General features: G+C 35.7%; 1 protein-coding gene across 3 annotated transcripts in view; it reads right to left on the reverse strand.

Annotated features, from left to right (window-relative positions):
• Positions 1-24,189, reverse strand: part of TBC1D22A (TBC1 domain family member 22A) — a 180,121-nt gene that overhangs the window by 37,335 nt on the left and 118,597 nt on the right. Inside the window, exon 12 of one of the 3 annotated variants that reach the window (XM_055712207.1) lies at positions 9,978-10,274. The exons of 1 other annotated variant lie outside the window; for it this stretch is intronic. In XM_055712207.1, coding sequence (XP_055568182.1) covers positions 10,245-10,274 — 30 coding nt within the window. In that variant the 3' untranslated portion in view covers positions 9,978-10,244. Of the gene's footprint in view, positions 1-9,977; positions 10,275-12,481; positions 15,182-24,189 lie in introns of those variants that run through there. One more of the 3 variants, XM_055712206.1, reaches the window with a different exon arrangement.

Below are 24,189 nucleotides of genomic sequence, written 5' to 3' on the forward strand. Positions count from 1 at the left end.
ATTGAAAGGAACCTGGTTTGGTATTAATATACACTTTCTTCTCACTCTTCCAACATTATGTAAGTTCTTCAAAAGCACAGGGGAGAAGGGGCAGTATCACAGAAATCTGTCTGAAAGCAGCATTTTAACTATCCAAGTCAACTTGCAGTAGCTGTTCACAAAATTGTTTATTTTCCTTTCTCTTACATTGACTCAGAAAACAATATTACAAAGGCAGTCAAATTAGATCATCAGAGTATTCTTTTTTTTTTCTGATAATAACCTAAGATTCCGACTTTAAGCCTGAGAATTCATTCTAGTATCACATAATAAAGAAAACTCTTCTATAGCCAGAATGTCAAGATAAGTGGCTTAAAAAAATTTTTCAAAGCAAAAAAACCTCAGAACTGCAATACTGGAAACTAAAAATGTTTTTGAGGAGCTGCAGAAAAAGTATCTCAAAGTATTAAGAACCTGTACTTTTCCTTGAGATTCTTCTGTTCAATCTTTTTTTTTTTTTTTCCAATACAATTTTCTTCAGCTCTTAAATGAAACCAAATAGGTTTAAATATGCAATTCATTAAAGAAAAAATGCATACCCCCCTATAGATTTAAAAAATCATCATGCTTCAGAGATAAGTCTAGGCTACAAAGTATTTCCAATGGATAGTTTTAGACAGTTTTAGAAATTGAGTAAAACAGCTAATGCATAATTGCCTTTTCTAACACCTGCTACCTATTATAGTTTTTCCATGTGTATCTTTTGAAGATACAAACAGTTTGATCTCTAAATGTACAGAAATGCAGACTACCGGCTAAAAGCTATTTAAAATCAAATCTAGACAATGACCTTGATTTAAATATTTTAGCAAAAGATCTCAAGACAGATGTACAACCTTCCAGAAGACTTATTCTGAACATATTACAGACGACTCAGAGCACATTATCTAAGACCCATCTGTCATTATCAATAAAAATCATTTAGGTTGTTAACATCACAAATATCGCATTGCCCTGCAAATGCTGGATCTCTTCTGCAGCTGAAATGAAAGACATTTTTTATACCACACTCCCCAAACTACTTGAATTAGAAATTGCTGAAAGAATGCAAATTTTGTTGTATGACTAGACTGATTATTGTCTAGTCAACAATTAGTCTAACCTGCCTCCCATACCCTGGATACATCAGCATTTAGGGAGTGTAATATCTCATGTTATATCATATTTGCTGGTAGAATACAAATCATGATTATTTTTTAAGTATTCGGAATGATTAAAGCTATGAAATTGTGCCAGGGTTAGGTATTAAACCACCACATTCCACAAGCAAATAGTGGCTGAGGCACAAGGACTTCCAACACGCTTTATGATTACAGATGAAGAAAGCAACTATAAGAAACTCTGGGTTTATGACATTACAAAGAGCAGATACTTTAGCTGTAAAGGGATTTAAGTAACTGTTCCAAAATTATCCAAGCAATCTATGGCAGAAAAAGAGAAAGAAGCCAGCACAGGACCATCATGGAAAGTGGAATGTGTTGGCTCATCCTTCAGAATCTGCAGTTTCTCTCAGCCAGAAGCCTTCACCTTCCTAGGGACAGACTCAACTCACTGTCAAAACTGAGACTCAGAGTTCCAGTCTGAGAAGAAGCACAGCACATGCACACCACGGAGAGGTCCATCAGGGTAACTATCCTGCCCCCAGGCCCATACAACAGCAGATGACTACGAGTATAAGACTGCAAGCATATAGCAGTACCTCCTCAGAACATTCTTTTAACTTTCAGTGCTCAGAGATGTCCTTACACAAGCTGTAGAATATATCCATTTAATACTTGTTAATGGATTTGTCTTTACTTATCTGCCCAAAGCTTTTTGCAACTGTAAGCTGTTTTGGTAATCACAAAGTTCTGTGGCAAAGAATTTCAAAATGCAAATGCTTGCTATATAGCATGTCTATTTTAAACCCAACACCTGCTAGTTTCATTCAAAGCTGTTATCACACTGAAAGACAGTATGAACAATCACTTCCTATTCACTTTCTTCAGTACATTAATCTTCCCTTCTCTTTTGTAGACTAGAATGTTTGTCTATTCCACCATTCCTCATCTACCGGTTCCCACCATCTTTGCTCAGTGTTCAGCCTTCTTAAGCATCCTTTCCTGCAATTATCTGATGTTGAAATACGGTCCGAGCTGCATAACAGTATATAAGACACAGAAAGAACATAACTCTCATAGCTACATAATGATCCTTTGTTCTCCTTTCCCAGTAATTCCCAGCCTTTGAGTTTTCTTTTTCTTTCGTGACTGCTACTGAGCTCATATTTTCTTCTTGTGCTTGAGTGTAGAAAGCTGACTTGAAGCCCATATTTACTGCCTGGTTGTTTATAGCAACATGAAGTCCTGCAACTCCTTGCTGTCAGCCTCTCACCTTCATTATTCTCAATAACATGGTGTTGTCAGCAAACCTGGCTGTCTCACTTACTCCTGTATCCCTTTTGCAATCGTTTCAGCAGAAAGAGCTAAAGCCTCATCACAAATTGTATAAAAATTACATGTGATTTCCTTTAATTTTGAAACCTGTCTGCTTTTTCCTACCATCAGTTTTCCATCTTTCAGACAGTTTTATCCATACAAGGGCATTCCTTTATTTCCACATCCACGTTTTTTCCTTAATAGCCTTTAACGAAGAACCTTCTTTACTGTTTTCAGCAATCTCAGTAGGCTTCATCAACCCAATGCATATGTTCACTGGCTCTTAGAGCTCTGCAAGAGGTGATTTCTCACCATAAAAATCATGACAACACTTTATTAAGATGTTATATTTACTCATGGTGAAAGAATATTATGATTAAGTTTAGAGAACATGGTACCGAAGTCACCTAAATCTTGTTATTCTGAAAGATACTGGAATACTTTGAGGATTGCAACTATGTTCTTTGTACACTGCAGCCTACTAACACGCGTAGGGTCATAACCTTCTCCTGACTTTCACTCTTAGAGCCAGTTATATAATGAAATTCTGATTATTCTGTGGTGCTAAAAAAATCAGATTTTCATCATGATAAACGTTAAAAAGTATTTTACAGTTATACATAAATATACCTACTAAAAGCATTTACGTTTATTGAGTTTGCACATTTCGGATTGTCTTCTACCATTATTTTTATTTCACCATGACTATTTCCAAGGGGATGATCCTAAACCCAGTAGCTGACCAGCAGCACTTGTCTAAACTGAATCTTACCTGAAAATAAATATAGCAACGAAGCTGGATAATTTATGCTTAAAAAAAAATCCAAACCAAAAAACAACCTTTCTTATAGGTAAGGCCTATAAGTAGCTGTTTCTAATGCAAACATCCAACAATTAACACAAAAAAATATGGGTTGGTTTGATCTTTGCATTAAAACTGATACAAACACATTTGACAGCACTTTAAAATTTGTGATGGAAACTAACATTTTCAGGTCATAACAGCAAGCTAGAAGTATCTGGCACTTCCAGTACACCATGCAAAACTTATCATCTCAACCCTCAGTGCTCACTGTAAGTCCCTTGTAGAAGAGCTGTTTAAAACAATCCCACAACTTTACAAGAACTGTGTTTACATTTCCTATTTTTGTTAGGAATGTTCAAAAAAGTTATTTATCTTACATTGTTCTATTAGATTTGACAGTTTCATGCTGAAAACTAGGCAAAGATCAGTTTTCGTAATAATTTAGTAGTTGGCCTCTCTGTTCTAGTCAACAACTTGGCAACAGTTCCCAAAAGATGACTTGTGGCTGGGATTTTGCAGCAGAGGTTTATATCACAAGGAATACAGACCATTCCTGGCATTTTTTTGGATCAATGTCTTCTTGCCCTGTTAGAATGCTTCATATGGCTTGCAAAATTTATAGCAAGACAATTAATCAATATAAAATATAAATGAATGCTATTGATAATTACTATTTACTTGATTTATCCAGTCTCCTATTAATCATTTACTTTTAAAAAGCATATCTCATATAACTTTCTACATTAGCTTGTATTTTGCAAACAGAATTTCAATTACTGACTTCTTCACTTGCTGATACGTTCAACTTATATAGAATAAAAAATAACTAACTTCAAGTGTGTATTTTACTTTTTTTATCCTAGCTTTTCCAGAATACACTGGTGGAAAAAAAAAATAACAATGTTTTTCATTAAGTTCATTCAACGAATTAATCATTAAGTTTTTTAAAAAGTTCATTGTGACTAGGATGTCAAGTGTAATTCACTCAATGAGATACTTTAACATCCAATACTGAAATGTGTTTTTCTTTTATAATTATTTTTCTTCTGATGGGTGGTGGTTTATTACCTTCATATACAGGAATGTTGCTAGATCTCACTAAAGGAATGGGGCTTCTTATGCAACTCCCTTATAGTCCTTTCTGGCTGAACTGGGCATTTACAAAAGAAAGTGGAGTAAGGCAGTTTTCTTGGAGAATGGCTTCGATACAAATGCAAGGTGACACTGAACTCTACCCAGGGAGAACAACTAAATTTTGCAACACTTATTCCCACCATTACTTTGAAAAGAATTTAGTTATACAGGGCAGAATTAAGCATCGTGAAACCATCAGAAAGCTTATTGATTTGTTTTTGTTATTTCCCATGTTAATAAGCCTCTTCTCAGCACTGAAGAGTGACCATTAGTTGCTCCTTGTACTTACTGGAGAAAATGTTGCGTAATCTGCTGCTTTGGATTTCTACAAAGCAGAAGATAAAAAACTTCTATTTCACATACTAGTTATGGCTACACAGAACAGGGCAAGAACAGGGACTTGGCAATGTGAGCATGAATTCTACCAATGCTAATGATTCACTGCAATTTGTAGCTAACAAAAACCAACAGAATGGTGAGGGGTGAGATATAAAACCTGAATCTAATATGTTTGTGGCTCCTCTAGTAGAAAAAAAATAAACCCAAAAATTTTCTACAAGTTTTTCTTCCTTGTAAGTATTTGAGATCAAAACCTCCTAACTTGTTTGGTGATGAGAACAGCAGAACCAGTAGCAAGAACTAACAACTACTAAAGGCTGGTTTCAGTGTGCTAACAAATAACAGCCACATACCATTATAAGTCCTCATAAATAACAGGGGATAATTTACACTACTGAAGTTTTAGGAAGTAGTTGATTACTTAGAGCTATATTTTCTTTCGTTCACCATAGTTAATGTATTAAAGAACTAAGTATTTTGGTTAGAGCCATTAATATGGCTCCTAATCATCTTACCAAGCCATGAAGCAGTGTAATGACTTAGAGAATCTCTAATTAACAGTGAACATCACTATGTCCTTCCTGTAACAGCATGAAACACAAGCATACAATGTATTTTGTTTCTTGTATGAATATAAAACCGAAGCATACACTTCCCTGCGCCCCTTAGTCCTGAGTATTTTCCTCAGAAAAAGGCTTAGGCATAGGCAGTCAGATCACACAAGCTGTAAGAGGATATGAGAAGATGACACGATCAAGTCTTTTCAAAAACATCCGCACGCTTGAAAAGTCTAACCCTCTAGCTATTTCCCAGAAAATTCATTTTGCATCTTTAATTTACTCAGATGTCCCCCACTTTAACTTAAAATCCCTCTTGCATGACAGAAGTTATGGAAGTACTGACTGAGTTGTTACGGAAAGGCTGAGGAGCAGTAAGACGAGGATAAAACCAGAAGTGACAGACCAGTTCCTGCCCCCAGCACAGGTAAGTTGCACAAAACACTTTCTAAAAACTGAAGGCTATTTCTTTTTTTATAGGTTACATGGCAGATTGGAGTGAAAACCTTCAGACAAAATATTTTCAAAAGGCATGCACATTTGGGATACAAAAAAAAATAAATTATCTCATCTTTGTTTCATCTACATTCAATGACAGAACATTTATTGCAATGACTTGTTTTAAACTAGGCTTAAAGTTGGGCTTCAGTTATTCAGACACGATTGTCCAGCTGGAAATAAGTTTGTTTTGAAGTTTCCTTCTAATTAAGACCCTATTTATTCTATCTGAAATCACTGATTTAACTTGAACTTAAACTTTTTAATGCCTCCTCAGCTAGTGACTTGACACCACTTAGTTGGCAAAAAATGTGGTGGAAAAAAGCAAAGCTGTGTAATACCAGAATCCAAACTGCTTTTATTCACCAAATTCTGCTTAAAGATATGGTTTACCTTACCAAGCACAAACTGAATTCAGATCATTAGTAAAAATAGGCTGCAACTAATCTAGTTCTGAAGAATATTGCTGTAAGGCAAAACATTTTTACTTAAACATTAACCTGCTTTAAGCAGACTACTGATTCGAAATAAGGACGTGCACCATTGATTAAAAAGGAATATGGCAACTTTTCCAACTGTGAGCAGAACTTCAGCAGATCATGTGAATCAAAACCAGATCACACTTCCTCAATAACCTGCTTTTAAAAGGCAAATGAGCACAAATAAGCAGTATGAATAATATTTACTAAACTAATTCCCTATTTCACCTTTTGAATTTCTAAACTATTTACCTCATGTATCATTTTAATTATTTTTACAGTTCATTCCCCGAGAACCTTGATGCCGGGAAATTAATTAATGGACACAATAGAAGAACTGTCAGCATTGTTTAAATACAATTTCAGCACTAGCCTCATTTACATGCATCCCTTTATTCTAAACAATGGGACTGATTATTTTTTTTTGTATGAAATAGTTCATTAAGAAGAGCACAATGATATCCTTTTCTGCAGATATTCATCAGCTATCACATTTTGCTGAAATACATAACCCACGCTCAAGGCAACCACTAGAGCCTTTAGCCCCCGGATTTCAAAGATACTGAAATAGTTGCATAAAAGTTGTATAATTGACTAATTTGATTTAGCTTTATCGTATTATTAGCTTTAATAAAATTAATTACTCAAAGCAGACCTATAAAAAGTAAAAAGTTTTAGCTTAACACTTCACAATTGAAAAAAAAAATGTTGAATAAATGTACCAATACCTATCACGCATACTGAAAGACAAAAATATCTAAACAGTATTAAAAAACAAGTTACTTGCTGCGAAGCTGCAATAAGCAACAAGAACACGCTTACTGACACACTGCCAACATGTAATTCAAAGACGTCCTGTTAGTATGTTTTAGGACACGTATGTCACTTCCAGATATGGAGGCTTACATGTGTGCTTTTCTGGACAAAAGTTGGTATTTTGATTGCAATGAATGCTTAAACAAAATATTATTGGTCATCTGAGTAAAGAGTATTAAGTAATCCAACAAAGATATTACTGAATTCTTGTCCAGTGAACAGAAACCCCACAATCCTCAAACTCCTACATCTGTAAATTGACAGATGATTACATCAATGTAGTACGTAAACATTTTGTGAAAATGTCTTATTAGATTCTGAGCATAAACCCAACATTTATGCAGGTATTTCTTAAAGTACACAATGTTTTGCTTTTATTTTTAGTAATAACAACTAGATAGTCAAGCAAACTATTCCCTGACTTCTTCCTTCTTTCAAGGAAGACACCATAGAAACTGAGAACGAACAAATATGCATATCCCATTCAGTCACTTTTTTTTAATAGATTGTCTTGTTGACTAAGAAGGTAAGTGGATAGGACAGTGAGAACAGAAATACCAAAAAGGTATTTAGTACTAAGCATGAGCTATTGCCTTCCTTTCCTGTTTTCCAAGCTAATCTTTCCAAGCTTAGTCGTGACAGTCAAGACCACCACTCAAGTTTCTAGCACAACCGTTATAAAGATACTCAAGACAGACCACTAGCTTTTTTCATCCCCTTCTCTCATCACTAAACCACGTTACATTCTTCAAACTAGCAACAAAATCCTTATATTCTGATCACCGGTATTCTTCCAGAGATTAGAAAATCGTTGGAACAAGTATTTTCCTCCACTTACTAGCCAGCAAAAATATTACCTCTTATTCATGAAAATACTGCTTCCTTGCAGACCAACACTATCTGAATCAGTCTCTATCTAGGGATGGCAACTTGGCTTTACGTACAGTCTTGTCTCACGATGATGATCTGAATGCACCGAGCTTTTTGTGACCATATGACTGCTTAACAACATTCCTTGGCCTGCATGCTTTCATTTAGCTTCCATTAAAACTAACACACTAATAATGTCACAGAAGCTAAAGTAGGCAGCTGCTGTATGCAGCAGCATCTTCACTGATTAAACAGAAGAAAAAGCACATAATCTGAAAAGATTATTCAGCTGCTTTTCAGCTATGTCCAGCACACAGGCTCTATAGTCATGATTCTGCAAAACTGCAGGTTTATAAAAGGGCTGATGTCAAAAGCAACTGAAAAGCCAACACCATTACTCATTCCAAGTATCTTAAAATTGCTAGTCATTCAATATCACAGCTGGAAATGTTAATAATGCATGTATTTTAATTAAATTCATTAGATGCCTGACAGCTATCAATACGAGCTTCATCTTGTCCGGGTGAATAAAATAAGCTGCTTCTTACCTAAACAGTTAATCCAAAAGACTCACCAAACTAATCCAAAATATACTCTTCAGCCTACTTCTATTCCCATCCAACAGCTGGTTAGTACAGAAACAGAGTAACAGTGATGATCAGGTGCAGCTTTGCTGAACTCTGATCGGAATGAGAAACTACATCCCCTACATATAATTGACCTCATTAGCTTTAGCAAAAAAATCTTCCTGTGAAGAACACTATTGTTCTGAAGATGCTAACATCTAAATGGATGCCACAGCTTGCTCAGCACTTAAGTATCTCTCAGAACATTGAATCAAGGGAAGATCTTTATTTTGAATCTTATAAAAATGTTTAAAAATCAAAACCTGGTGGACAGCAGAACAATCAAGTTAAAGTCCACACTAATAAACAGTCTTCACACCAGATCACTGATTTGAGGGCAGCTGCATGAAACAAAAGACTTATCTGGGAATGGCAACACCTGTAGAGTTGTCACAATCTGCTTTACCAGGGTTCTCTGGAGGTCAGCTCTGATGCTACTACTCTTTACTCTGAGAACCGAAAGATCTGTCTTGACCCTGAAGGACCCTGAGCAATTACAAGACAGTAATACCGTTTGTACTTTTCTCCAGCTCAGATGTATCATACACTAACCATCAATACTTTCCTAAGTGCGTACAACTTTATTAATTCTAATATTACGAGTAACATGGGGGTTTTTTTCTGGACAACGTTACTCCATCACAGATACAGTACAGCTGAGTAGCTTGAAAAGCCCTTACAACAGCTTCTTCCATACCGACAGCCTGAGATGACCAGTACACCTTCATGTTTTTCCCATCTGATATGACATCATCAGTGTGAAGTTTAAGTTATTAAAATCTCTTATTGCTGTTAATACACATGGCTTGCTTTTTTCCTTCCACCAGCTTTTCTGAGCATCTCTCCACTAATCCATGTTGACATTTAAAGGGCCAAGTCTTCAGTACCAGTCTCTTGAGAAGCCTCCAACAGATGACAAAGCAAGCAAGAGTGCCCTAAATCAGCACCTCCACAGCCTTAGGCAGCTAAAAGCCAGAGGACAGCTTTGATACAAATAAAAGCTTGCTCGGTGAATTTTTTTTGGCTGAATACAGAATCTTCAGCTGAAGTTCACAGTTAACATCTAGTATAGTACTTCTGCAAATTCCTTAATCAAGGACTATTGACCAAATAATTTAAAACCCCAGCACTGGTCCTACTAAAACAACCCAGGGGCTGCATACTGCATTCGATTCCTAAACATCATTCCACATTTTCAGAAGCGTTTTACAAATTACTTTATTCAAGCCTTCAAAAGAGTGCTGACTGAGGTTATAAATTACTTTTACTGGATTTGTTTTTTGCTATTATAAAAGAAAAAAATATACTTCTATATAACTTTCTTCAAATCTCTTTTATTAACTTGTAACAAGCAACAATAAGACAATCAAAAAAATCATGCTGCCAGGCTTCAGGATTAATTTTATCAACAAAATGAATGTGAAAGGAACAAATATTTGGCAAAATAACAATTCAGCCACTAGAAAATTACAACAGAAATCAAACAAAATATCATCTACCCATGTTGTGAACTAAAATAATAGATTTATCTATTAATAGATGTATCATCAAAATATAAATTTTTATTGCATCTTTCCTTCAACTTTATAATACTTTTCAAGTGAATTGAATAGATTTTCCCCATTGTTTTCCTTATAGCATTGAAGATTGAAGATTCTGAACTTTTAGGCTTTAAAATCTGAATACAATATACCCTGAAATGTTGGAAAGAAGGATGTCAAGCTGTGTTTTTCAAATATACATTCAAGTCAATGCCAATGTTTTTAATATCTCAGATATTATTTAAGTTGCAAATACAGGTTCATTTGGCACACAGCTGCAATGTTTTTGACACAGCTTACCCGTCACCACCAGTCACTTTATATACATTAGTATTCCTCAGTTCCTGAACACTCCAATATCAAAATGGCAAAGGATGTAGAAAAAGCAAATAAAAAATAAAAGATTTATTGCAATTAGTTTTTCTACAACCTTAAAAAAAAATGTATGTAGAGATTTTATGATGGCCAATACTGATCATCTAACACCATTTTTGAAAACTCTTTCCTGTACCCATTATTTTTTAGTGTAGTTTTAAAAAATTACCAGTATAAAATGGAATGGCTGTGTGGAAAGCTGAAGCTCAACATGTACTGACAATGCCTGTAGCTCATTCCATCCAAAACGGAGGCAGTACCGTGCTATTAGTTGGAAGAAACATGCTCTAACCAACCAATGTGCATTGCAAAATGAGCTGTAAAACAAAGAAATCAGCTCATGTGAAGTTCTACTGAAGATATACACACTGAAGAGACTCCCAGAGCCACGGCAGAAACTGCTTATCCAGGTACAGGAATAGAAATAGTGGTGTCAAACAATTAAGTGATTCAATAAGTTTTAAAATTCTCAGGACCAGTGATGAGCTACTGAAGATGGATCCTGGATGCCTTTTAAGAATCTGCATTCGCCACATAACTTTCAGACAGCAAGGATGGCTGTGAAAAGCCTCTGCATCCCTGGGGTCTTAAAACTATAAAACTAATTAATACTCATTTCTGAAAAATGACAAGGTGCTGCTACTATAGTAACAGGCAGGAAGCAAAGGTTGTCATGCACTGTGCACCGAGAGCCTACAGGAATCCCAGCTGCACAGTTCTGTTTCCATAAAGGGTACAGGACCAGAGACAAAGAGAATTAGAAAAAAAAAAAAAAAAACAGAAACAGAAAACAAAAACCAACCTCAAGCCAACAAAACCTAACCCAAACAAACAATAAAACCCCCAAACCCACCAAAACAAAACAAGTCATAACCCAGTTAAAATAAAAGATATGAAGAATGTGTGTGTAATAAAATGGGACTCAATACCACAGGGGAAGGGAATCTACAAGTCAGAAACTCAGAAAACCAAACACCTCTTTACCACATCCCTAATTTACATAGCAGGTATTCCAAGATCATATCAATAAACACACTTAAAAAAAAATACTGCAGTCATACAAATATCTAGTCTGCACTGAAGTATTTAACTTCAAAAATATAAAATGTATTTTAAAATCTCAACAAAATTAAGGTTTTTAATTATGAAAATGTCTTATTAAAAAGCAAGTATTGGATTATCTCAAAATAAAACAACAGCACATCACCCCCATAAAAGCAACTTTTCCTGAAATATTAAAATGAAGTGAAAACACAGCTAAGAGACAACTTCTTCTATCTGCAATATAAACCTTAAAAAAGTATCATTAATGAAAGTTGTTTATGCCTTTCAGAAAGGACAGATTGATTTGTTTTCCCACAGGTTTGATAAATTACCACAAAGAAAGAAAGAATCTAGTTAGAAAGAAGAAAAACCTGTTTATTAACAAACAGGAAGACTATTAGAACTTAAAGCCTCAATCATGAAAATGCTACTGTTAATTTCGTGGAAAGGTATTTCAGCACAATGTATAATAATGTTTTTCAGCTACATGAGAATTTATCAAAAGATAATTAGAAGATATAGTTTTTGTTGAGATGATTTGTATTTAATAATTATTACAAATCTTTCAAAAAATCTGTTCTCCATTTATGGGAAGAAAAAAAAATGGTAGGTTGTTGATGTTACCTGGAAATTATCAACCATAACTTTTTGCAAAAGAGAAGAAAAAAGAATTGACAGTATTTAAACAAAAAAAAAGCAAGAAAGCACAGCCATTTCAACTGTTATCTCTATTGCTCTATCTACTAGACCATGTTTCCCCTCCAAAATAAACTATTTATTTCCACCTAGAATGCAAAAAAGCTGTTGTATAGCTTTTTATATCTATTTAGGTTATTCAAAGTATTATTACTATTTCCAAAGCCACTACATAAAACTTTCATTTTCAATACTATTTATTGTGTTTCATAAAAGTTCCATTAGAAACAAATTCAGAGCAAATATAAGATGGAGGCATCATTTCCATTTATTACTTTTCATAATACCTTTTTCGTTCAGAGGTATCAACACAATCTACGGAATTATTGCTATTGTTCTCAAAGACAGATAAAGGACAAAAGAATCACAGCAGCACCTAATTGTTGTCACCTATCAAAAACAATGGAAAAATATATTAAAAGTTACGCTATACAGTGTACAGTAATCATATGGATATTCATGATGATCCAATTTAAGACTATGGTGAAAGATTGTCAGTTTAATACGTTTTCAGTTTGTGTGGGTTATACTCCTTTTAAAAAACAGACACCACAAGGTCAGGATGATGCCTCCAGAGGAAAATTGAGATCCCTAAAGAGTTTCCTTTCAGAACAACAGAGGACCCCCAGGAAGGAAAGTTCCAGTGACCACAGTGAAGACCACAAGAAAAACTAGATCAAAGAACTGGGGACCTGCACCAATCAGTGCCAGAAAGACTGATGAGAGGATCAGGAAGCAAACACTGAGAGGATCAGGAAGCAAACATGTAGAGTGGCCAGAAAGGGCTCCGAGGAGCTTCCTAGGATTCAGAAAGTCATTCCGGGCACAGTTACTGCAGTGCTTTGGTTTGGATTGCAAGCATTCTTTTGAAATCCATTCTCACACACATTCAATATAAGAACAACACTGATGTGCTGGAGTATGTCCAGCGAAGGACAATGAAGCTGGTAACGGGTCTAAAGAACAAGTCTTATGATGACTGGCTGAGGGAACCGGGGTTACTTAACCTGGAGGAAAGGAGGCTCAGGGGATAGAAGTATGTAAATGATCACACTCTACAACTCCCTGACAGGGGCTGTAGGAAGGTGGGTGTTGGTCTCTTCTCCCAGATAACAAGCGTTAGGACAAGAGGAAATGGCCTCAAGTTGCACCTGGGGAGGTTTAGACTGGACATCAGGAAAATTTTCTTTACCAAAAGGGTGGTAAAGAACTGAACAGGCTGCCCAGGGAAGTGGTTGAGTCACCACCCCTGGAGTTATAAAAAAAGACGTGGATATGTGGCACTTAGGGACATGGTTTAGTGGTGGACTTGGTGGTGTTAGGTTAACAGTTTGGACTCCATGGTCTTAAAGGTCTTTTCCAACGTAAACAATTCTGTGATTCATGTACCGAACCATGGCTTGCATTGTAGATTTTCCACAGATCCACTCCTACGCACTGCACTATTTCCCAATGCAGACACTCAAAAGTTATAAATGAAGCCTGGAAGCAAACCTGCCTTACAAAGATGCACTGCATAGCTGTAGCATTGCATACAAACTCTTTATTTCTGCTCTCTCATAAACAGAAAGGATTCTGTGACGAGTAAAGAAACTAATTATTATAACTTCTACTTAGCAAAAAACAGCATTAAAACAATTCAAAAAGCCTTTTTGGAATGTTTTCAAGCTAAAGAGGAGAAGCTGTGTTAACCCACCTCCAAGCTCAGGTGGACCTGAGCGTTTAGGGAGTACCCAGTGTCCTGCCAGAGGTAGTACAGGTATTTAAGAACAATCATCTAGCACAGGAAAGACTTCCTGCAGAGTTTTTGTATCTTCTATTTCCATCATCGCTTACAAGCATAACAGAAAAAAGTGAGACTGCGAATTTGACGTAATGTTTTCCCATATATCCCCTCTATGCATGAAAAGACAATCAGACACAAAGTATTTTAGTTTCAAAAACGTTCAGCCAAACTAAACCACAGAAGTCTGAGACTATCTCAGCCATCTGCTTCATTTATATGCAAAGAATGTTCAATATTCCGTAATAAATTCATTGCCTTCAATCTGTCTCCTGTCACAAGAAAAACGAGAATGTTGCAGTGCAAACGATGGAAAACTGTGAATTTCCATTATTTCCTGAAGTGGCCAAGCACCTTTTGACTCCAGACTAAAACAGAGAATCATACTCAATTTTCTTTATTCTGGTATTCAGAACTAGAGAAATAATACAGCCACAGCTCAAATTACCACTTAAAAATGAAGATTTCTCAGAACTTGGTTAACACGCATCATACAACTCTTAGCACGCTGAAGTCAAATGGACACCACCATCTTCCCTACAGAAAAGGAAAGCACAGCTAACTCCATAATTAACAACACATGCTCTCTTTCATTATTTGTTCTCTATAAGAAAGCACGGACATGCACAATTGCTAGTCCAACCTCCAGCAGTAATGGTATTCATCAGTAATCTTCTTGTGAGCATTTACAATAGCCCAACTACTTGACTTCAATCAGCTGTAAAGCTCTTTTATTCTGTTATCACATCAGTGTGAGGGAATGAAAGCCAAGGATTGAATGCCCTCCTAAAGGAGCCCAGTCATGCTGTCAGAATAGCAATGAGCTTCATCCGACACTGCTCAGTGCATTCTTTCACACTCCCTCACTCTTGCAGAGGAATGCATGCATGACAAAAATATCTGTTGAGTGTGAACACTAAGAAACATATCTACAGAATAATATACTTGATAGAGCATATTACAGTTTAACAGAAAGAGCTGGAAGTTGATACGAAAGATGCAATTAGTAGACTTAACTGGCAGCAGTTGTGTTCCATTCGTCAGAAGAAAGCGATGGGTGGAATAATTATTCTACAAGTGAGACAGATATTCAATACAGAATGTTTCATCTATTCATAGTCAATTCTCCTTAAGCTCTTTTGATTTTTGCTGATACAAGGACCTAAAATGAGCAAGAACAAATTTACGCTTAAGAAAGAGAAGAAAACAGGAGATCTAGACAAAAAAAATGGATGATTGTCGATACTCTAAGTAAAATCTTTAGGTAAGCTCAGCCTGTCTCCTCCCTGTACTGCTTACTGTTGTGCACATTGCTTTATCCAAAACAAGGTGTTTAGCCTGATACGAAATCTCTACCAGTTTGCCCCCAGAACTAGACTACCATATTAACAAAGTTATTAGACAAGCCAGGCAGGACATTGAATTGTCATTCATAATTTCATATTGCTTTTAGGACTGACTCATGATCTTTTTTTTTTTTTTGCTTTTATTTTTGTATTTTCACCTACACGAACACTCCACCATGAAAGTAAGCTATGCTTTAGCAGGAAGAACAAACAAAAGTGCATCTTTCCCGCTCAAGTATATTTGTGGATTTTCAGTAATGAATACATTATAAAATGCTTTAAAAAAAAATAATTTCAACAGTGAGTTATGATGAACTCCACTTTCTGACCAGCTATAAAAGAGCGTTTTTCCTCTGGAAAGGTTATTTCTACTAAGTATTTTTAAAAAGACTTCAATCAAAACTTATTTTTGTAATGATACTGAAAAATATACACAATCTTGTGAATATAAGGTAGAGCGGCTGAAAGAAGGAGACATCAGAAACTTGGCAAACAAAATGCAGCAACTATACTAGGAAAACTCATTCTTTTTTAAGGCATTCTCTTCTAAATCAACACTAGACTGCAAGTCCTTTCATTCTGTAAATTTTATACTCCCTAATCTCAAAACCAAAGTGTTTATGCTTCTATTTCCTTACATTCACTAAAATACTCTGATTTTCCCCCCTCGGTTACAATTTTTAGATTAAATAAAAATAATCTTCCTTCTGTGTGAGCTTATTTAAATTCCTGTGCTGTTGTGCTAAGGATGAAGAAAAAGGATGGTGCTATAGACTGTGAAATGCCTTTGTGTTATTTGGCCAGAAGCAGATTATTTCCATAGTGCACTATACAGTCCATTTTAGAGCAAACAGGAATACAGTGACATCTCTCTACTGTGAAGTATCTGTCAGCACCAGCTCCTGCTTGGAGAAGCAGAGGAAAACTTCTGTGCCCTTCTCAGGAATAAGGCATTGATGTGGCAAGTGAACGGGGCTTCCGAACACTGTTTTGAGAACATGAACTGACATCTCAGCATACTGGAGAACATTAAAACTTAATGAATAACTACAATGATCCAGTGATACAAACAGCAACTTTTCCAGTAGGAATGTTTTATATATTCTCTCTCGCACCTCTCAATCATGCTTGTAAAAGATCAAGTCAGGATGGAGCTCTCCAAAACACCTTTCCCAGTGAAAATATACAGCTAAAATTGCATCTGCAGTGCTGCTAGACTTTAGAACACAGCATTCTGGTAAAACCCTTTCCCAGTAATATAAGGAAGAGAAGGCATCAACAGAAATCAGTTAGAGGTGCGTTTTTTTAACTCTAGGTGAGCAACAAAAACTTGCCATAACTTGGTGAGCCCTGAATTGGTCAGGCAGTTGGACTAGATGATTTTTGTTGGTCCCCTGCAACTGAAATACTCAATTCTATTCTATTATACTAATTATATCCTGACAAATAGTTATTAGCACATGCAGGCAGTAAAACATGTGGAAAGGGGCCAGAAATGATTGCTTCTAACAAGGCCAGTAAGCCACCCCCTGCCTCCTCTCACAACTGTGTGACACAGAACTGCCCAGTCCTGCCCAGCTCCTTATGCCTTGCTTAAACTTATTTATGTCTAATGAACAATAAAGCTAAGTTAGAACAGGACCCTCCTCACAGCCATGGGCAGAAAGAAAGAAACGAAAGGCAGCCAAGATACTGCAAGTCCAACCCCCCCCCCGACAGGAGAATAAGGATGTGCTCATAGCTCACACCTGGTTTCAGTAAATAACATTATCCAAAAGAACTAGGCAGTGCCAAAGGTAGATTGCAAGACGACGCATGCTTGATGAGCTAAAGACCTCTCAAGGTTGTTAACGCACTGGTTTAACACAAGTTTAACGAACTTCAGGGCATCAGTTTCAGAATTAAGTGTGGTATTAAGCCTGTAGCTTTAGTACAGGTATGCATACTTGCACATGTGCTCATCTTCATACTTGCAAAGAACTCTTTAGAAATATGAAGAGTTCTCTGGATCAGGATTTATTTTTAATCCTAAAACCAATGAAGCAGAATAAGGGGGAAATGGAAAAAAAAATAAATCAGAACTACTGCACTGGTGAGGAAAACTTTCAGTGAAGATTTAACTCCACAAAGTCTACTTTTATAGCAGAATTTTTGGAAGTGACACTAGAAAAAAGAATAGCAAGGAGTTGATTAATCTGAAAAAAGCTAAGATGATAAAATACATAAGGCAGCTTAAATCGTACAAATATAAATTCAAACACATCTAAAAGAAAAGAGATATCCATTACATTTTAATACTGAAGTAACTTAAATTCCTCACTAAAAAATTCCTTTGCAGGGTCTAAAATTTACTACAGTAAAAGCACCTGTAACATGACTCTGACTTTGCATAATTTTCTGTTAATGCCTTAGACTAAGCAATATGATGGAAAACCTAATAATGCATTATTCAGTTATTACATAACAGAACAAAACGGAAAAAAATTTCTACATTATTTTAAATTACTCAAAAAGATAACAGAATTTCCTTAATTTCCCTTGATTTGACAATCAGTTCTTTAAGGGATCAAAGCATGTTAACACAACTATTTTATTTAGAAGTATTAAATAGAAGACAACTCATTCCTCCTCCACTTCGTCCTCCCCACTACCTCTCTGCTTCCCTGCTGAAGGAATAACATTAGTTTTTGCTAATGCTTTTAAGCAATATGTCTTGTCCATATTGTAAATCTAACATGTTTAAAATTAAATATTTATTTCCAAATACATGTCCCTCCTAGCATGTAAACCCACATAGGACTGATATTGATGTTTTGTGAAGGATAAAATGTCTTTGATATCTACCTTGCAAGAATATGGAACTAAATAAAATATAAACAATGAGCAACTGGATTACCAGAAACATTGGAGGCCAAATCTGATGTTTGTCTGAGACCAGGAGAAGGAAGCAGTGAAGACGGAAGCAGATGAACAAAAAGCGGTCCTTGTCTCTGTAAGCAATACTAACACCTGAAAAAAACTACCTTGTACTTTGAGAAAGAGTTTATTCACACAAAAAGGTCTACCTATCATTAACGCATTTAACAACACAGTTTTGAGGAATAGTTGTTTACCTAATTAAAGGATTTCTTGGCTTAACTGGAAAACAAAGATGTAATTTACCTGTAATACAAATCAGATTTTATGTAAAATATTTGTATTGATCTCTTTCTTAACACTTCGGTTTGCTAATTTATTTGTCAGGAAATCAAGCAACCTGCTGAACCAGACTGAATGAAGACACCAGCTCTCCTCATTTAACTGGAGACCAAATGAGGAAGTTAACATTCCCTAGTGGGTGATGTTGCCAAGTGGTCAAATAAAATTTATGAGGAAGGAACAGCAGAAAAAAAATATTTACAAAACCCCCAAAGGATGGAACATTTCAGAATATTGTTTTTAAAAGCAATCCAAGATTTATGTGGAAAATGCAGGTATCAATATCTAACAAATCAACATTTTACATCTTTCTATTTAAATAAGTAAATTAGCAGAAAGCCTTCATTATTAATATTGTAAGTTAGTAAATACTGTTAAGGGAAAAATGCTGCCTAATTCTGCGTGTCCACTTGACATTTCTTGGTATGATTTTAGACCCTAAATGCAACATGAACCATTTCAACCATGATGTTGGCATGAAAAACACAGTGCTTTGCAGAAGAAAGACGTCCTTTATCACATGGAGTTTGTACAATGTTAGAAGTAACTTACTTTTCAACTTTTCTATGGTCTCTAGAGTTATCCTTCTGCTCTTTAGGACAACCTATGGAACTCCTATATGGTACATCTGAGAAAGTTTACAAGTGTCCAGTTAGTTTGGGAGAACTTAGGTAAACGTATTTTATTATGTGGAAAGTGGCCAAAAGTTGCCACATAGCTTTAGTGTCCCAGCATGGCTACTCTGAAAGAACCTCTAGCTTGAATATCTTATCTTTGACAGGTGTTAGGTAGCGTCTTCCCATCCTCCAGCATCTTGGCACAGAGATTTCTCAAGCCAGATGTTGGAATCAGTTTCAATACCTAACGATGGATTTTTCTGTCACAAAGCTGCTCAGTCACTTCTTGAATTGCTATAGAATTCAGGACGCACAGAGCCTTGTGGTAAAGTGTTCCACAATTAAACTGCATGCTCTGTAGAGAAGTATCCTCTTAGGTTTGAACCCGACACCTGTTCTTAAATGTAATTAAATTTTTCCCTATGCCATGCATATTTTGAACACCTGTACTATGTTCCCCTCTCAGTATTTTTTTCCCCAGGCTAAGGATTCATCAAAAGAAGCAAGTCTTCATTTTCCCTCATTCTTGACCTCGTCCAACCTCAACCCCGTTCCACAGGAACACCATGGATTTACATAAAGGCAAAATTAGGCTTTTACTCTCCATGCTAACGTTTTCACACAAGTATTATTACCTCAAGTTCTTGTTCCTAAGTGGCAACACACAGCTCAAGTTAAATGAATATGTACATAAAAATAATTTCCTTTTTCTCCCCAAATCTTTCTTACATGAATGGGACTGTCAAGTGCCATTTCATTGCTGTATACGCTGTCTCAGATTGCCCTTCTGCTTTTCTTGGTTCGTGAGTTCACTTCCATGCTTACTCTGAATGAGCAGTTACCAGCTGCTGGCTTTTTATTCTGTTATTCACCTTGTTTTCCCAATCACTTGTGAAGATACTAAATAATGACATGTTCAAAACTAAATATGTAACATCCATGTAACATAAATACAGATAGCACAGATGTATGCAGTTTTCTGTTCATCAATTTAAAAATTGTATTTTAATCTGAAACCAGGAAAAAAAAACCCCAAACAGTTCACCAAAGATACTTTAACTGCACATTATCCTGAAATGTGTTCAGTGTTTTGGGGGTTTTTTTAAAGCCTAATCTTCTCCCCAACACCAATATTTCCATGCAACTTTTCTCCAATTTCATGTTTAATAATGAATCACTATAACTGCTACTGTTTCCTCTATGCTCACTGGCTCTGAAGCCATGTAAGTCAACAGAAAGTAATGACAAATGGAGTTAAAGTAACTAAGTATATCTGAAGTATACTAGGATAAATGACACTTAAGACACCCTTTTTCTTTTATATCCTCCCCCCCGAAATCATCAGTCCCACTAAGAATTCTTTTTTAATTATTTTTTTTAATAGATTTACCAGTTAGAAATAAAGCTAATTACAGTGGACTCAATCTTAATACCAAACAAATCTAACAAAAGATGATACTGGACTTGAGTATTTTCAAAGAAACAGGGTAAAAAAAGACGTTTTCAAATACACAAGAAATAGTTCTGTGTAGTTAAACTTTAAACAGAATTATCTCAAACAACGCTAAAGATGCTGTTATTTTCTAGTTCCTTCTAGATATTAACAAAGTTTTCTGGAATTCTTAGCAAACTCCCCTCTAAAAAAAAAAATCTCATTTTAGTCAGTAGAAAAAAACCCAACCTCACAGTAAAATTAGAAATGAACCTCTTATAATGAGCCTCTGTATTTAAATATAACGTAACCTGCTGGCTGAGAGACCATCACACAGGAATATAAAGTGGACTTTATATGAAACACTGCTAATCACCTATCCTCAGAAAGAAAAGTATCTTTGGTTGAAATGCTGTATTAAAAGGTCTGGAAAATACATACCCATTTTTAAAAAGTTCTTTTTAAAGTATCAACTGCAAGTTTATTAACTATAATTTAATCACTGTTGATGAGCAACTAGCATTATATGGGTTTCCCTGTTCATTTCTCAAAGTTACAAATCAGTTTGCCAGTTAAACCTTTCTGAGTATTCTCATGTCTAAATCCTTTTCCCTTTGACTGCAAATGATGCTTACTTTCTGCTATGGAAAAGGCATAAAACACAAGTTCAAATGCTTAATGGGTTTATGAAGAAGAATGTTGTAAGAAGGATTGCTTTGACAGTTTGATTAGACTAACACAATCAATCAGTTTCAACAACATACACAACCCTTAAAAATGTAGGTACTGCAATTTCCTTAGTGGATGCTACTGCGTTTAAATTGAAAACCACCAACATCACATCTCTCCAATGCAAATTTCCATGGAAAATGAACTGAAGCACACTGAATTAGGATGATGGCAATTATAAACATACTCCTGTAGTTCTGTCTTCTGTTAGAAATATCCAGAAAATTCAAAAGATGAAACAACTGACCAAACATGTCTGGAAGTTGTTAACAGGTCTTATTCAAAGAATTATAGAAAAGGAAATATTCTATTATAGTTTTGCCTTCTTGAATTTCTTGTTCTGGGAGTCATAACATTATATAAACACTGCTTTATTCCTCCCTCCACTGAGTTTTACTGAATTTTATATTTTAAATGATGATTCACAAGCTATTCATGAATAGAATTAATCTGTGAAGTGGTACAGCTATAGCACAAGTGTAACCATCCTCTCATAAGCAATCTCACCTCACGGTAGGGAAAGATAAGAATACGAGGTTAGTAGCAGAATGGACTTCTATGGTACTTAAGTAGGAATAAGGATAGGTCCTTATTTTCAACTCTGGAGCTTGTGAAGGACAGGTCCTCCTCATTTTCAAGTCTATTATGACAAAACTTGAAAATTTTCTATACAAACACTATTTTCCATATTAATGATAATAAACAATGACTAGGTTCTGATTTATGGTTGCACAAATACATGATTAATTTTATCTTGTAAAATGATACCCCATGAGTCTATCATGATACAGGAACGACAGCAAAATTAGGTGTATTTGAACTTTTGTTAACCAAGCACAAATAATCTGAAATTACTATAAAAACACGTGTGCAACTTTTAATCTTTTCAGCAGGTGTTGAAGATGTACTGAATAACATTACAGACTAAGAGCTATCTGATAGCTGATAAACTCTATATAATAACAAAATGCATGACTGGACTTGAGATAGTGCCTATTTAATCCAGGTCTACATGAGATGGACCAAACAGGGTTATCTGAAAGCCCCTGTCTGCATTTACATCTGCAATAGAGATCATGAGAAGATCTGAGCAGTTTGGGCTGAGGCTTCTACAGCTACGGTGAATGCAGTTGGATTTGCATTTGTCTTCACACTCAATTTAGTTTTGGATTTTACTTCAGACTAGACCTAGCCTTGAGCCCTCAAACACTATGTTCCCACCATTCATGTGGTTTGAAGTTGTCCAAGTCACTGCCTTGAAACATGTATGTCCCAGTTAGGGGATATTATGTGTTGGAACCTCTTTGGTGTGTAGCTGAAAAAAAAGCTGCCATTAAATTTCCTGAGAAAGGAATTAAGACCAAAACTATTCCATGAACCAAACCAATAGAAGGCAAGTGAGGAGAAAGGGGGAATTTGCTCCAGAACTGCACTATTGCAAACCAAAATGCAGACCTGCATCTGCTGCATGTATATGCAGACCTGCATCTAAATCTTCCTTCTCAAGAGAAGAATTCGGAAAAAAGTGCCTAATAAAGAATCCAAGCAACCTAGAGGGTGTCAGCATATCAAAATGGGAATTGATGAATTCATGAGCTGCATATGCTAATTTATACAAGCAAGATCACCTCACATGATTGCAGGGATACTGCCCATGAGCACATGCAAGTACAAAGCTGCAGAACTAGCAGCATGCGTATTAACACAAGATTGGAAGGTCTCATTTCCATGGCTGTAAAAAATGTTTTTTAAACAACAGCTTAATGGATCTAGAATGAGAAAACATCTTTAATTTCAAGGGGAAGGAAAAAAAGAAAAAAAAAAATTAAAATGAAGGCTGCAATTAGAGGACTTGGAAACAAGAAAGAAAGGTGGGTGAATTGTCAGTACTGATTAAGACAGTGGAGAAATAAAAGATAGCCAGGGTGAAATTCAAGCACTGTGAACTCCTGCAGCTGGAATAAAAAGAAATCTCAGTAATCAACCAAATACAAGTGTACTTTACTACTCTACTAAAGATGGCTGACGTATCCTTAGTATAATAATAATCAACCGTTCAAAACAATAGTGCCGAAATTCAGCATATAGCACCCTGTAAACGTTGCAGAAAAGGGTATTGTACAACTTCATGAATTACTAGTTTTGGAGTGTTCAACCAGAGGCAGCTAAAAAAATAATTTAAAAAAAAAAATATTTTCTTAACTCATTTCAAAAGCTACCTTCAAACGAAGCTCCCCCCAAAGGCATTTTTGGCAGCCTCTGTCAGCACACATGAATGACAAACTTTTGCCATTGGCAACACACAATTCAGCTTCTATCCGACTGCATGAACTCAGTATTTCTCAAACATCCCAGTTAATATGAATTGAGAAAGCTGTGTAAAGAACACAATTCTTTCTTACAATAAACTTTTTTAAATAAAAGTGGAAAAATACAAGTCCAGCATTAAATGCAAGTACTACCAGTTTGAATTGGAATTTATCTTCTTTCAATCACACCACAGTCGTGGCTTCAAAAACTGCAACAGCAGATGTGGAGTCACCATCTCAGAAAGATGTTTCCCACAACAGCTATTTTCATCTTATTTGTAAATTCTTTCATTGTTTACAAAGTCCCGACAGTATCACAGCACAGTAATGATGCTCAGGTTGTGATTCAGACGTTATACTTAGTCTTGAGTGAGTGCTTTAGAGACATTTGTTTTGATTTTTAGCTTCACTGAAAGGTATTACTACCTATGGAAAATTATTCAAGACAATTGAGTTACCTGAAATGAATCTTACTGACTCCCATGTACAAGTTTAACTGTTTTATTAAACACACAGTGAAAACAGATTAGGGTGTAGCC

The sequence above is a fragment of the Falco cherrug genome, chromosome 5 (assembly GCF_023634085.1).
Source record: "Falco cherrug isolate bFalChe1 chromosome 5, bFalChe1.pri, whole genome shotgun sequence".
In the NCBI taxonomy this organism is placed as follows: Eukaryota; Metazoa; Chordata; class Aves; order Falconiformes; family Falconidae; genus Falco; species Falco cherrug.